This window comes from Chrysoperla carnea, chromosome 3 (genome assembly GCF_905475395.1).
Source record: "Chrysoperla carnea chromosome 3, inChrCarn1.1, whole genome shotgun sequence".
In the NCBI taxonomy this organism is placed as follows: domain Eukaryota; kingdom Metazoa; phylum Arthropoda; class Insecta; order Neuroptera; family Chrysopidae; genus Chrysoperla; species Chrysoperla carnea.
The window spans coordinates 27,377,697-27,392,704 of NC_058339.1; the positions used below are offsets into that span (position 1 = coordinate 27,377,697).

Here is a 15,008-nt window from a genome sequence, read left to right on the forward strand (position 1 = left end):
ACTATTTATTCGAAGGCAAATACGCTAACCATTATACCATTAGGGCTCTGTTATTCGTACTAATAAATAATTATATTCATATTTTCGACTTTCTTAAATTATAACAAAAAGTAAAACTCATTTTCGGAAAATTTTGAGTAGTATTATTACAAAAAAAATGGCAAACGAAGTTTGAAATGCTTACCTATCGTGAAGTTCGAAATACTTACCTATTTTTAACTGAAATAATATTGTATAGCTACAGAGAGATGGGGAAAAATAAAATAAAAACAGGGTTTGAGTTTTCAACTTTATTTAAATGAAATCAAAATACATAAAAACTATTTACGAATTACTTGCACATAATTCCATATAATTAATTTCATCTTAAAAAAATTTTTTTGCATCAACTTTTTTTTTACAAACCAAATACCACACAAAAATAAAATGAAAATCCAAAAAGAATATTACGTATTTACAATCCAACTTCTTTATCTCACCTATATTTTATAAGAATTTGTTTGTACCTTTACTAAAAAAAAATTAATTAGTTAATTAATAATTTTGTTCTGAAAGGAAAAATGGGATAGAATAAAATAAAACAAAATTTAAAATATATAACGATATTTATTTATTTATATTAATTTGAAAACGTTATCCCGAAAATTGATTTTTTACTATATAAAATAACCATTATTATTATTCATTCAAATTTTTTATTATATGTACAAATATATATAATACAAGTGAAAACAAACAATTGACTGAGTTAATTGTTGAAATACCATGCATAGTCAGTGTTGATTTATTTATCACATTACACATACAAACATGTGACACATACATAACTGATAATCAAGTATAGTACCTATTATAAAATTTCCGCCTAATTAGCGCCCTCACGAGTAAACAGTGATGTTTATGAAAAAAAATTTTACATTTAAACTTTTGTTCTATCTCTAACGATTTACAAGACCCAATTCACCTATGATGCTCATTTACGAACTTGACCTCACTTTTTACGTCCTGAGTACGCTGTCAAAATTTCAGCTCGATATCTTTTTTCGTTTTTGAGTTATCGTGTCCACAGACGGACGGATGGACGGACGGACAACCGGAAATGGACTAATTAGGTGATTTTATGAACACCTATGACAAAATTTTTATACTAACATCATTATTTTTAAGCGTTACAAACTTGGGACTAAACTTAATATACTATGTATATTTCATATATACATGGTATAAAAAGAGTGAAAAATTTAAATAAAAGGAAAAATTCATTTTTTTAAAAGTAAAAATTTTATCCATTTTTTTTTTTGTTGATATGTACTACTATCAAATATACATGTATATTTGATAGTAGTACATATCAAAAAAAAAAAAAATGGATAAAAAAAATATTTCCCCTACTCTGTCTGGTTTATAGTGAAGAGCTGTGCGTAAGTACTCACTGCCCTGATAAAACCATCCGGCTCAAAGCATGCGCGTTACGACAGAGACAACTTTTTTAATTTTTTTTAATATTAAATTAAACTGACCAATTATTTATATTAGCTGACCAATTATCAGCGAATGCATCCCGATCGCGCATAGGTGGAGTTTTTTATTTTTTCTGCGAATGAGGTGCTAAACTTATTAATTGACCTTGAAAAACTTTAATCTTTAATAAAAAATTTTCTGATGCTGACCAATTAATGAGACCAACTGACCTTTTATGACCAATTTCTGACCCTTCAGATGGTATAATTGGTCAATCGAAATTCCGCACATGAGGTGCTAAGATCGCGGAGCTCGCTTTTTAAGACTAAAATTTGAAATTTTGGAACAGGAGAACATGTTATATATTTTATCCCACTTTTTTATATCATATTCGCCTATTACAAAATATTAAAAAAATACTTATTTTGCTTGTTTTTTGTCGTACATGCTAAAATTTATTCTTATTAAATGAAATTTTATAAGATTTTGTAATAGGAGAACATGTTATTTCACAAAAATAAATTATCTACTTATGTCATAAATCACTCTTCTGTAAGAGAGAGAGAGGGGGGGAGGAGAAAAAGAGAGGGTGGGAATAAAAATAATATAAAATATACCCGCCTCTCTGACTTACTTGTCGCTTTTGGTTCTCATAATAATTCCAAAAAAAAAATATCTCGGCATAATTATTTAATTAAAATTATTCGGGGCAATGCCAGATACGAACCCAGGTACCATGTAATCAGAGGCGACTGAGCTAGCCACTACCCCACCTTTGACATATTATATTTATCAATAATGTAATATACATACCTTTAACTCACCTTTTTTGAATAAACTTGTTTCTTGAACTCAGTATTTATTTTCCTTTTACTAACCTTTCAACCTAATTAATTAATGATTGTTCAATTAAATAATCGTATGACTCGAGAATTTATTCAAAAATTTGAATCAAAATACTGAATTGAATAAAATTTTTATTTTTATGAAATAGAAAAATCAATCTTTAGAGGTGATTTTAACAAACACAAGAATGGATGTTAGGAAGAATAAATAAATTTTGATCGATTTTTATAATATTGGTGTATTATCATCATGTAAGTAAATAAACATTTACAACAAATGAAATGAATTTTTTAAACGTTCTCTCTATAAACTAACTTTTTTTTTGTTTTAATACACTTAATTATATAATAAAATATTAAACAAAAGAATATTATTTCTGCAATAAATTATCATATTTATCTATATTAAATTTTTATCTTTAAATATATAACACACATTTAGATCTGTACATAATAAAGAAAATATTATTCCAATTTCATAATTTTTTTTTTTTATAAATTAATTCTTTACCGTGTACAGTCTCTGTCTGAGTTTGTTATACAAAAAGAAGAAGCAAAAAATCACAATTGTTTTACAAACTTGATCTCTAAATACATAATTTTTATCGTAATATTTTGAAAATATTGCAATCTAAAAATCTCTTTTTCACACTAAGATTTCCCAAAATTTACTATGTTAGTAAATTCATTCATTAATACCACTGAAGCCTTTTTTTATAATTTTTTCTTAAAGGGTTTTGAATTTTGGAACACATACTAAATAATTTTATTTGGTATTTTTAATGTACAATATTAATATAGCAAACAACTTTTTTTATTTTAAATTTATTTTTTTAATTGAGATGAAAACCTTTTTCTCTAGTGGCTGCAATTAATCGTTCTTTTAATAATTCTTCTGTTGGATAGTCTGGTAACTTTAAGTAATGCACACATGTATTCACAGATGGATATGAACCTTCACCAGCATCTACTTTGCGCACCACAGTTAAACGTGGATATAAATTCGCTAAACCACCTGGTGGTAATGAACTACAACCAGTTGTGAATTGTAAAAATGCTTTACGCTCTTCGGGTGTCATATCCACTAGAACGTTGATGAAACGTTGGAAACCGGGACTGAAAAAAAATTTAATAGTAATAGTAAATAATAGTAAAAAATTCGAAACGAGCCACATAAGAAGTAAATCCTTGCATTATTCTATGATTGTAAACCTCATTGATTCAGATATTAAAAAAGCAATGGAAGTTACGATATTTCTGATCAATATCATGTATATCAAACGAAGTAAGTTGGTTATAAATCTTAGAAAAGGCAATTTTTATAAAAAATACAGGTTTTTGAATAGTAAAACTTTCCAGGGAAGAGAGGGATTCACAGTTTGATCCATTACGTTTCTTGGCTCCATAAAAAAGACATTATTGTTTCCCAGAAAATAAAAATTCTTTGAAGGAGCTAAAGACTACACAGTGTCTATATTGAAAAGCGCCTATCAAAATTGTTTGGAAGTTCGAAAAACGCTTATGTTAACATGTTCTACCAAAACAGGCTAATTTTAAGATGAATACATTTTTTTTAATTTACGAAAGACGTTTCGTTTATATCAAGTCCGGTACCGGGTACAAATGTAAGCAAATATTTGGTTCAAAATATCCCCCGCTGCCTCACAACATATTATTGCTCTTATAGTAATTTAAGACGTAGCTCTCTGGAAAGTATCTGGGTCGTCTTGTATGGATGCAGCTGCAGCCATAATATTTTGAATTACCTCATTTCTGGTGTATTGTGGCTGTAACTGCAACCATATGAGACTACCCAGATGCTTTTCAGAGATCCTTCAATTACTAAAAGAGCAGTTATGTGTTGTGAGGGAGCGAGGGGGCATTTAAATCAAAATATTAATTACATTTGCATTACTAATACAAAAATTTATAATTAATAAAACATTAAATTACTTTACTCAACAATGTCTTAACTATTGGGTTTTGGCCAAAAGAACATAAGGCACTTACGACATAAAATTGTTCAAAGAATACGCTTTTAAGTTATGTCCATCAAGTCACGGACACCCTGTATATCACGGACCTATATATTTACATTAACATTAAAGTAACTAGAATTTTAAGTTAATTTTCTACATTTTGTTAACATTTTTTACTTTCTCATCAAAAGTGTAAAACTTAAGAAATCAAAACGACAGACAAATAGATTTTATAAATATATAAATGTACATACCTATCTCGTGTATATCCTAATTTTGGCTCGGTATAATTTAATAAATCTTCTCTAGTCCATTTTGGATTTTGATCACCACATAACATAATACGAATTTCTTCTGGACTAAATGCAGATAATTTTTCAATAGGAAATACAGTTGAAAAACCTCTATGAAAAGCGTCTAATTGTCTAGAAATGCCTTTATCTAAACTGAACGCTGTTGTGAGATCAGAATACTCCTCAACATTATCAATATTCACTTCAATATCAGCACCATTTTCAACTAATTCCACTGATGTAAAACCAAATATTCGTGAACTAGGTGAATATGTAAATGTTAAAGCTAAATCTTCAAGTAAAATAGGTCCAGATGGTGTATTTAAACTTAAATTTTGTATTTGATGTAATTTTGTTTCAGTTGATAAACTATTATCCTGCATTATTTTTAATTTACGTTGTACAATATCATGAATTTGTTTTAAGAATGTTGCACGTATTGGATCAATTTCAAATAGATCTTCTTGTCCTAATATCCCTTGATACCACGCCGCAGATGTTCGATCACTTTCTGGATTAACTTTTGGTGGATCTAATTCTAATTCTTTTTCACTTTCTTCTGATATTAAACTAGATGTCATAACATCATCTTCAATATCTCGTCGTAAACTAACCAATCCGATACGTTCGTTAACATTATTTCGTATTTCACCATGACACATTAATTTTAAAAATGCATGCGATAAAGGTAAATCAACAAGTCTATTATCTTGTAAAACTTTAGCTAAAAATACACCCAAAAACCAAAAATACTTTATTACATTATCACATATGTCTGAATTTTGTGGGAGTGGTGCTGGGAATAGACCAGTTGAACGACGAACATAATATCCAGGTGGTTTTGTACCTTCACCCAAATCAATTGATTGTTGCATATAATCAGTTTCATCGTCACATATCCACATACCCAAATCACGACGTTGAAATTCAGCAGCTACTAATGCATAGAATTCTAAAGTTGGACCAAGTCCTGTACCTTCTTCACCGATAAATTCAACTTCTAATATTGATTTACGATCAGAATGTACTTTCATTACTTGGAAAGCCCATTCGAATAAATCATCACCTCGAGGTACTTTGACACGTTCATGTTTTAATCGACCTACACGGAATTCATGTGGATCATCTCGTCTTGGTGATAAACCAGGTGCTCGTTGTCGTTCCAATGTAACATCTCGTTGTGTTTGTAGCCAAACAATACTTCTTGATGCTCCAAATGCTGTACAATTGAAGTATAATTGTCGTGTTTCAAAAGGAAATAGGAATGGGCATGATTGATTTAATTCTTCACACCAAGTTGGTAAACTTGAACTAGATAACACTAATGGATCTTGGATTTGTTGTAATAATTTATTCGTTAATTTTTTACTCATAAATTCTTCTGGTGATAAGTCTCTAGATGATGATACTGTAGTATTTAATAATAATTCGGAACGTAAATTTTCTGAATATACCTCGGAAGAGGTGGTAATTACATATAAATGTCGTAACAATTGTAAAACATCTTCTACAGTACAACTAGATACGGATGGTGTTCCAGGAACTGGAGTGCCAGGTGATAGAGTAGTACCTGCGACACTTCCACTACCACTTCGTGAAAATAATGTAACAACTGGTGTAGTTCGGCCTTCTTCATTCTCATTGTTATCATCTTTAATTTCTCGATATATTATCCTGAAACAATATAAATAATATTTTACAATAAAAATATACGAAATAAAGTTTAGTTCCTAAAGATGACCAATTGAAGGGAAGAAGGGAATTATTTCTCTATCAATAAAATTTTTCTAACCACTACAAGCCCGTAAAAATTTTTTTTAGTCATTTAACTTAGCTTGGAATTGAATCATTTAAGTTTTACTATCTAAAAGAACAACTTTATGAATTGAGTTCTGCGTGTTTTAGAAAATAATAAAATACTTACACATAACTAGGTTCCCATATTCGTCTTAATTTCTCTTGTTTAGATCCTAATTCAGCTAATTGAATTAATTCTTGTACAGATTTAAATATTGTCCATGTTGAATCTGATAATTCAATTTCAACATCAGGTATACCAGGTAAATTTGGACCGCGTAATATTAATTGTAATCTAGGTTGTGGAATTAATTCATTTTCAGCATTATCACTCATTTGTTCTGAGCCAGGTGATGGAATTTCCAAATCAGTCGTTTGATTAACATTAGTTCGTCCAGGTCGTGGATCAAATGCAGGAATTAGCGCTGAAAAAGATCGACGTAAAACAAATTCATCATCCCATGATCGTCGTTTTCCCGATCGAGTTTCATAACAACTTCCACCTTCTTCTTCCATGAATGATAATAAATTACGTGACACCATTACTTCTTCGTAATCAGCATCGTCTTCATTTTCGTCATCATCGTTTTCATCATCATCACCCATTTCATCATCGTCATCCAACTCAGCTAACAGAGTTGGTGCACGACATGATTCGAGGAAATCTTCTAGAGATACTTGTTCACTATCACTGCTAGTTGATGTTAGGCTCATTGTGAGTGCCTGACCTAAACTACCAACAGCTTGAGATCCTTGAGCACCCACTCCTCCACCACCAGAACTTGCCACCGTTGCAACACCTGTAGCTGCGTTACCACTGGACAAACTTGGATAACTTTGAGCTGCACTTAACAAACCACTTGGAAAATTACTTGATAACGCTAAACGAACTAAGCTTGATACAGAACTTGGTCCACGTGGGAATAATGTGTTTCCACATGCATTTTGATTATTTGAAACATTCGTTATCATTCCGTTGTTTACATTATTTGCATTAACATTAGAAACGGTGCCTGAATTCACAGCTCCTAATGTTCGTCTACGGGCCATTGCTGCAAATGTTTCTAATAATCCAGCTGTGGCGGATGGTTCTATTTGACTTGTACTTTCGGTTGATGTTAGATTAGGTACACTAACACTCATAGGATTTGTAACAACTATTGGACAATTTGAACTATTTCTTGCGTTATTACTATTCGTAATTTCAACATCCTCCTTATCACACGCATCTTTTGAATGAATATCTGGACTTGTGAAAAATTTACGAGCTGACTTTGAATCAGGATTCTCATCACTATCTGTAAAGAACTTTCGTGTAGGTTTTCGAGTAGATTTTTCATCGTTGTTATCTGTTATTTCAGTTGTGGTACCACCACTTCCGCCAGTTCCTGCCATAGAAATTCGTACAGATGGTGTTAACGTTGTCATTAACCCAATTGAATTTGCGGGTTGTGTTGTAGCTTTTAATACTGTTGAAGGCAACATTTCACTTGATAAGAAATTATTTGTATTATTACGTAATAAATCAGTTGTACCAGTTTCACGAATTTTATCTAATGCTTCAACAGCTTCAACAAAATTGTGACTAGTTATCGATTGTTGAGTTGTTGAACTAGAACCACTATTTGATATTTTATTACCACGCTTATTAAAGTTAGATGATGTAATCGATGCAAAACTATATTTTCCACCATCATTTGATGAGCTATGAGGTTTATTGTCATCCACAGTTGTTCCACCACCCATACTCGATTGTTTTCGGAGTATATTATGATTATTTGTTTGTTGTGAACATTTAGTATCGGATAAAGATAAACTTTCAACAATTGTAGCCAAATCTCCGGAAATTGATGAATTATTGATTGATGATAAGTCGTTATGTGGATCACGGAGAGCGTGTACAACAACTGAGAGCTCTGCTTGATTATTACTTGCCTGAGAACCTTCAGATCCAACGGCAACAACAGCTTCTGCACGTGCTACAGATAATACACTTTCAGCAATTGCTTCTGCTGCTTGTTTTGCTGCTAAATTATCAGCAGATGCAGCTTGATCTGTTGATGCAACAGACGTTTTAATTTGATTTTCAGTTGCATCTGGTAAACTGGGAGTTGAACTTGATTTACGGCTGGTTAATACACTCTGTTTTTCCTTATTTTCTTTACTCTTACTACCTGGAATTATGGTAGTTTTTGTTGAAGTACCGTCGTCAATATCATAACTAGGAGCAAGTTTAACATCATATTTACCCTCAGCGCCCATTCGATATGAATTTGAACCACCATGATCCCATGTAATATCAACCCAACCATTATGCAATTCACTAGTTATAGTGCCTTCACCTGGAGGTGAACCATCTTGATCACGCCATTTCCAATCAATACCACGAACAACTTTTGCACCAGGTTGTATATGTTTTAACATTTGTGTACGAAGTAAACGTCGTTGTTTTCGTAAATTTGCTTCAACTTCTTTCGCTACTTTACCTAAATCTTCACAAACACTCACTACTTGTCCATATATTTCAAATCCTGATAAACTTAAATAATGTGTTTGTCCTGATGCATTTTTACCATATTGTTGAATACGTACATGTCGCCATCCTTGTTTCTCATCCGCAGGTATATCAATAGGCCATGTTCCAGTGGATCCAGGTTCATTCAAGGTAATATCATCTGTGTGGGTGTAAAGCGTTGTCCAATTAATACTATCACGAGACATTTGGAATAACCAATTTCGTAAAGCTGACCGACCATATCCACGAGCATGCCGTAATGTATAGCAAGTAGGTATTATGTACATTCCTAAATCAATCGCAAACCATGCTCGTTTATCATCATTTGTGTGACAATTTAATGCTGACATATCTCTAGATAATATATCTTCTAAACGTCCATATGGTAAATTTCTTCCTTCAGAACTTGTAATCATAACTAAGCCATATTGACCTGGATTCACCCATTCGGGACTAGTTTTACCATTAGTTCCAATAAAATATATTAAACCATTCTCATCGAAATCATGTTGATGATGGAATTGTTGATATTTAGATTCTTTTAACTTTTTCAAAAATTGAAATGTACCACGTTCAAAATCGTACCATTGTTTTGCAACCATTTTTAATAAATATCGTTCTAATTGTGCAACAGTACTTAATGGTTCCATTTTTAAACTACGACCAGATCGATCAATTAATGTACTTTCGCCAGATGCTTTTTCTAATTTAAATCGTAATCTACGTGTTAATATTTGTAAACCATAGCCCCCGGATCCAGGTGTATCATATAAATAAATAGGTAATTTTTCTATACTTTCTAAAACTGCGATTAATTTATGGACTAATATTGATATTGAATCAGTTTCATTGCTAAAACATTCTTTAAACACTTGGACACGTTGTTTTTGATATTTATTTGATTTGTGAGAACGTAATCCATGGTCCCAATAATTTGTTGATAATAATGCAAGTAATGCTTGTACTAAACCAGAACTATGCATTTCATATGCACTAACAACACCTTCTTCATGTAATAATTGACGTAATTCATATAATGCTTCTTGTAATAATTCTTTCCATATTTTACCACCTTGACTTTGTTTTTGACAAGCACGTTCCATTTGTGCAACAATATTACCTAATTTTGCTACAACACCACGTGGTTGTGATTGAGCTACTTTGAAGTATGTGTTATATATATTTAATGCTTCTTGGTGGACTTTTTGTTTTAATGCTTCAGCTTTTGAACGTAAACGTTTGCCTTTTTTGTTTGCCCACCCACCAGCAAATTCAGGTCCTGAAAATAAACAAAATATTATAATTAATTATAAGAACATAAATCTGCTATAAATAAAAAATGAGCGCTTTTTACCATAAGTATTAACTAGTTATACCCGTGCAAGAGTCTATTTTCCGTCATTAGCCAGCATGAAAGTTTGAAAATAGGGGTAAATCATGGAATTTGGACAGGGAAAAAAAGGTTAGAGAAATAATATATAAGATATATCGGCAGGTTTTAACAAAAGTTTTGTTATCAATCGAATCGAATATACCGTTCTGTAATTTCTCTTTTGTAGCGATTCACATTTTGTAGTACTTCATTAAAAAATTTTGTCGTTTTCGTAGCTTACAGACGAAAAAATCGATAACATTTAAGTATGTTGTTAAACTATTTTTAGACATTCCCTGGTTTTCAAAGAAGTTTACTATCCTAGATTCAGAAATTTAGGATAGAAGTTAATAAAAATATTCGTACTTACCTAAACTAGTTTCAGCTGTAAATGAATGTTTAGTACCACGATTTGATTCAAAAATAAACCCTGGTAGATCTTCACGTAAAATGGTGGCTTGCTGTTGTCCATCACAATTATGTATATGTAATTCGGCTTCTTTTCTACTTGTTAACGCCCAATTTCCAACTACAAGGCGTGTAGATCCAATACGAGATAAAATTGGTTGACTACCTCCAGACGGTTTGACCGCAGCTCGAGCGCGTTGTAATTTCTCTAAGAATTCTCCTCGATTTTCTAAGAAAAGAAAGGGTATGGTTAATAAAAATATTAACGTCATTTGAATTCAAATTTCCATGTTAATTAATATTGGGATATGGTTTTTCGCGGATATCATGTGAAATTTCTATTACACCTTAAAATTACATTAAAAAAATAAAATAAAAAAGCTTAAGAAAAAGCAAATCGTGCTCTGATTAAAACCTAGAAAGAGAAATTTGGTGTTAGTTGAATGAATAATGACGAAATTAGTGTTTAAAAAATATGGTGATGCAGTTTTATAAGAGTTTTCACTTAAAAAGAAATATATATACGTTGTGAGCATTAAACGAATTTTCGATGTTATTAATAGGATGATCAATGTTCTAGAAAAATTAAATATCGATGTGTTTTAAATAAACTTGAAAAAAATTCAAGCTCAAATTTTGTTTGACGGTTTTATAAAGACCTATAATACCGAATAATTCGATTTAACCCCAAATGCTGATGTGGCTACGTTTGTTGATTTTTATACACTCTGATAGTACATAAATTAAGGGTTAAACAGGGCGGGTTTAACCCATGTCGGTTTCCATAAGTAATGTTATTCTCCGGGGCCCCCCAGGCAATACGACAATTAGAGGCGGTTTATTTTTTTAGCCTTCGTTTATGCCGCACCGTGTGACCCTCTTCCAGTTAAAATTTCTCTTTTTTTACTCTTTTGTCTTTTTCTGTTTTGACCTTTCTCCGGTGTTCTTAGGCAATTACCTGCTCCACCTAATGGTTAATCCGGCACTGAGGTGAAAAGTAATTGGATTTTATTTGTAAAACAAAGTCGAACAGGTGATGTCAGGAATGTTCAAACAAATTACTTCGAAATCAAAGCAAATGCTTGACATTTCTGTTAGTAAAACATAACCTTAAAATGGCACTTTTACTAAAAATCATAAATATATATAACATATAGATAGAGGATCCCGTGTATTGAAATTGATCTGAATTTGACTGACTAGAACATATACCATTTGTGTTGAATGGTTTTATTTAGTTTCCAACCACTCACACTGAGGCATTGTTTTACGCCACAAATTTTAATTTTACGCCATTTAGATCCTCTATCTATATATTATATATCTATGCTAAAAATGAATGCATGGACGGTTTACAAAACAATTTAAATATATATATTATCACTAATCAGTAATTTTTTTTTATATCTCTATGTAATTCCAAGCTTGAATTAATTCCCATTTCTTATATATTTTACAAAAATCTATGTGATTTTCTATTTTAATATTAAATTTAAGATTGCGACTATTACATTAGTTGTCAACTACAAAGCTTTAAATTCAATGGGCTTTTCAAATTACTTGTTCTATTAAACTCAAAACTGGTATGCAATGTTCAAATAAATACCTTCGATTTCTGCCAAATTAAAAATGTTTTTTTATAATTTTACAAGAAAGAACTTTCAACTATATTTTTCAAACAAGAAATTGATTCAGCATAAATCGATTGTAAAAATTTTGAACAATTCATCACATTTGTTCGCGATATTAATTAATGCTTAAACAGGTTTATTTGGATAATATACTATTAGTACGCAAAAGAGCACCCTTTTACTTAAATGATCATTACATACTTGAAACTTCAAGAGTGGCTTCTTTTTGGAGAGTCTATCAATCACTGATCACTTGAATCAAGTTCATTTGAAAATGCAGCACTTTCGAAAAAACTCGTAGGGAGAAAGTTTGGTAAACTCGCCAAAAGGAAGCCACTCACGAGGTTTCAAGTATGTATTATTCATTTAAAAAAAATTGTGCTGTCCCGCAGGCAATATTATGTTGAATGCAATTTATCTCGTATTGAGAAATGAGCATTTCAATTGTATCTGCTGTAAATAATCCCTGCTAATTAATTACACAATAAATTATGATGTACTTTGGATGACTTCTACGGATATATCTAATTTTATGGCAATTTAAGCGATACCGTAAACGGATTCTTGAAAGGCGTATAAAAAAAAAAATTGAAAATCAGTGTAATTAACTAGTATATTATCCAATTAAATTTGTTCAATCATGAAAAGCGACTTTTGAAACGTCTATGTTTTTAATGCATATTAATGTTATGTAATATTAAACAAACAAAATCATACACACAAAAATTAATTTTTTTTTTTAGAAAGTTAACCTTCACATTTTAGCCACCTGTACTTTTTAATTATGCATGATTCAATGAACAAAGTTATGGGCAAATTATAGGAGAACATTTTAGTAATTCTTACCTTCAGTGGTAAGAGAATCGGTATTTCTTCCTTTGCCTATTGACATAAAGGGGTAATATTATTATCACAAGTTCTTTTTTGTTCTGGTAAGGGAAAATTAGTGTCTCAATCTAATAAAATGATTTACTAATTTTACATCTTGTTAGTTACAAATATAAAATGTGTAAATTATTCCACATTTTTTGTTTTATAAACTACATTTACTAAAAAATGATCATTCAAATACTCCAAATATTATTATTAATTATTGTATCAGAAAATGATTGGTGTGACAAGATAGGGGTAAATGTATACAAAGTTTCAAAAGTTCAATAATCGAAAAAATCTATTACTTGCAATAATTTTGACGCAATACTATAACTTATTGTATTTTTGCAAGATGAATTGCGTCCATTACAAAGTATAAATAATAAATATCACTAAAAGAGCGTGCGTGCACATATATAAGAATTTTAATTTCGATTAATATTTTTCAAAATTTTTAAAAGCTCATTTTTAAAAATCTCAATGTGTCCATGAAAATGAAAACATAGATAGCGTCAACATAAGTAAAACGGTTTTTGAATTTAAAAAGCTTTGCAACTTAAAATCGGTCTATTTTCCAGTTTTGATCATATATGGAGGGATTTTTTTTAATGAAAATGATCTAAACAATTTTAGTCCATTTATATAAAAATTTGATCGAAATGAAAATCTCCATATGATTTGTGAAAGGTCTCTTTTGAAGACAATTACATTTGCGAATCATAGTAGTTCCTTTATTCCAAATTGATTAATTTCAATAGAAATACATGAAGTAATTTTCGTATTGTACCGAAGCCGAAGCCGAAGTTACAAGCCGAATAATCCAATTAAAATCTAAATTACACTTACAATTAAACATATAAGAAATAAACATTTTAACCTAAACTAAGTGAAGGAAAAGTGAATTTTTAACAATAGATAAGCTACAAAGAAAACTTTAAGATTAACAGTCTCTTATTGAAGCTTCTAACATGTCTCTTTATTAAAAATCTTAATCTAACATTAAACAAAATATAATTTAAAAAATTGATAATTAAATTTAAATTACCTGTCTTGAATAATTAAAAAAAAAAAAAACACTGTACATACCTGAACTATCAGTTCCACCTTCTGGCGATCCACTAGAATACATTGTTGCTAATTTACCATCCAATATAAATCTAAACCAACCATTGGATCCATTTGATAATTCTAAAGCAGCTGCATCTGACCATACATATAGACAATCACGTCCACGGCAAATACTCCAATCACGCCAATGATATGCTTTACCAGGTAATATTTCTTTTGCATCCTCTTGATTGGCTAAACTACCTATTGCACTTGTTGATGATGCTTCATTTTGATCTGCAAAAAAACGGAAACGTTTCTTTTTAGATTTATTTTAAAATGAATAAAGATATATCGACAAAAAATCGCCAATCATAATAAGTCAGTTTTTAAAAGCTTTCGATTCGATGTACCAGTATCAAAATAAGTTGCGTAAATATTTATTAACGTTATTTATTTTTGCAAACTTATTATTGCCAATACACGCTCACAATTAGTCATTATATTCCATCAATCCTGGAAGAAATTGTGGTGCCTGGCCTCGGCAAATTCCTATAGCTTTATCTGCTTAATAATATATTTTCTGTTTATCATACCTTCAATAGTTATTTCAGGTGAATCTTTAATTTCTGGTGAATCCAATGGACCGGCTAAAGCTTGAACCTTTGAAAATACACCAAGCCGAGCGAAGTGATCTAAGAATATATCTTGTGCTTTTGCCATTAAATCGGATATTATTGATAAAACTACTAAGTGTCCATCTTCATCTTCCTGTAATTTAAAAATT

The 15,008-nt window shown here is 30.7% G+C and overlaps 1 protein-coding gene across 5 annotated transcripts in view; it reads right to left on the reverse strand.

Annotated features, from left to right (window-relative positions):
• Positions 1–2,780: 2,780 nt before the first annotated feature.
• The window catches only part of LOC123296498 (E3 ubiquitin-protein ligase HECTD1), a 33,164-nt gene continuing 20,936 nt past the window's right edge, over positions 2,781–15,008 (reverse strand). For 2 of the 5 annotated variants that reach the window (XM_044877986.1, XM_044877983.1), the window contains exons 11-17: positions 14,818–14,992; positions 14,261–14,518; positions 13,148–13,183; positions 10,633–10,899; positions 6,503–10,169; positions 4,540–6,252; positions 2,781–3,422 (exon numbers count right to left, since the gene is read on the reverse strand). In XM_044877986.1, the coding sequence (XP_044733921.1) occupies positions 3,140–3,422; positions 4,540–6,252; positions 6,503–10,169; positions 10,633–10,899; positions 13,148–13,183; positions 14,261–14,518; positions 14,818–14,992 (6,399 nt within the window). In that variant the 3' untranslated portion in view covers positions 2,781–3,139. The remainder of the gene's footprint in view (positions 3,423–4,539; positions 6,253–6,502; positions 10,170–10,632; positions 10,900–13,147; positions 13,184–14,260; positions 14,519–14,817; positions 14,993–15,008) is intronic. The other 3 variants (XM_044877984.1, XM_044877988.1, XM_044877987.1) reach the window with 2 other exon arrangements.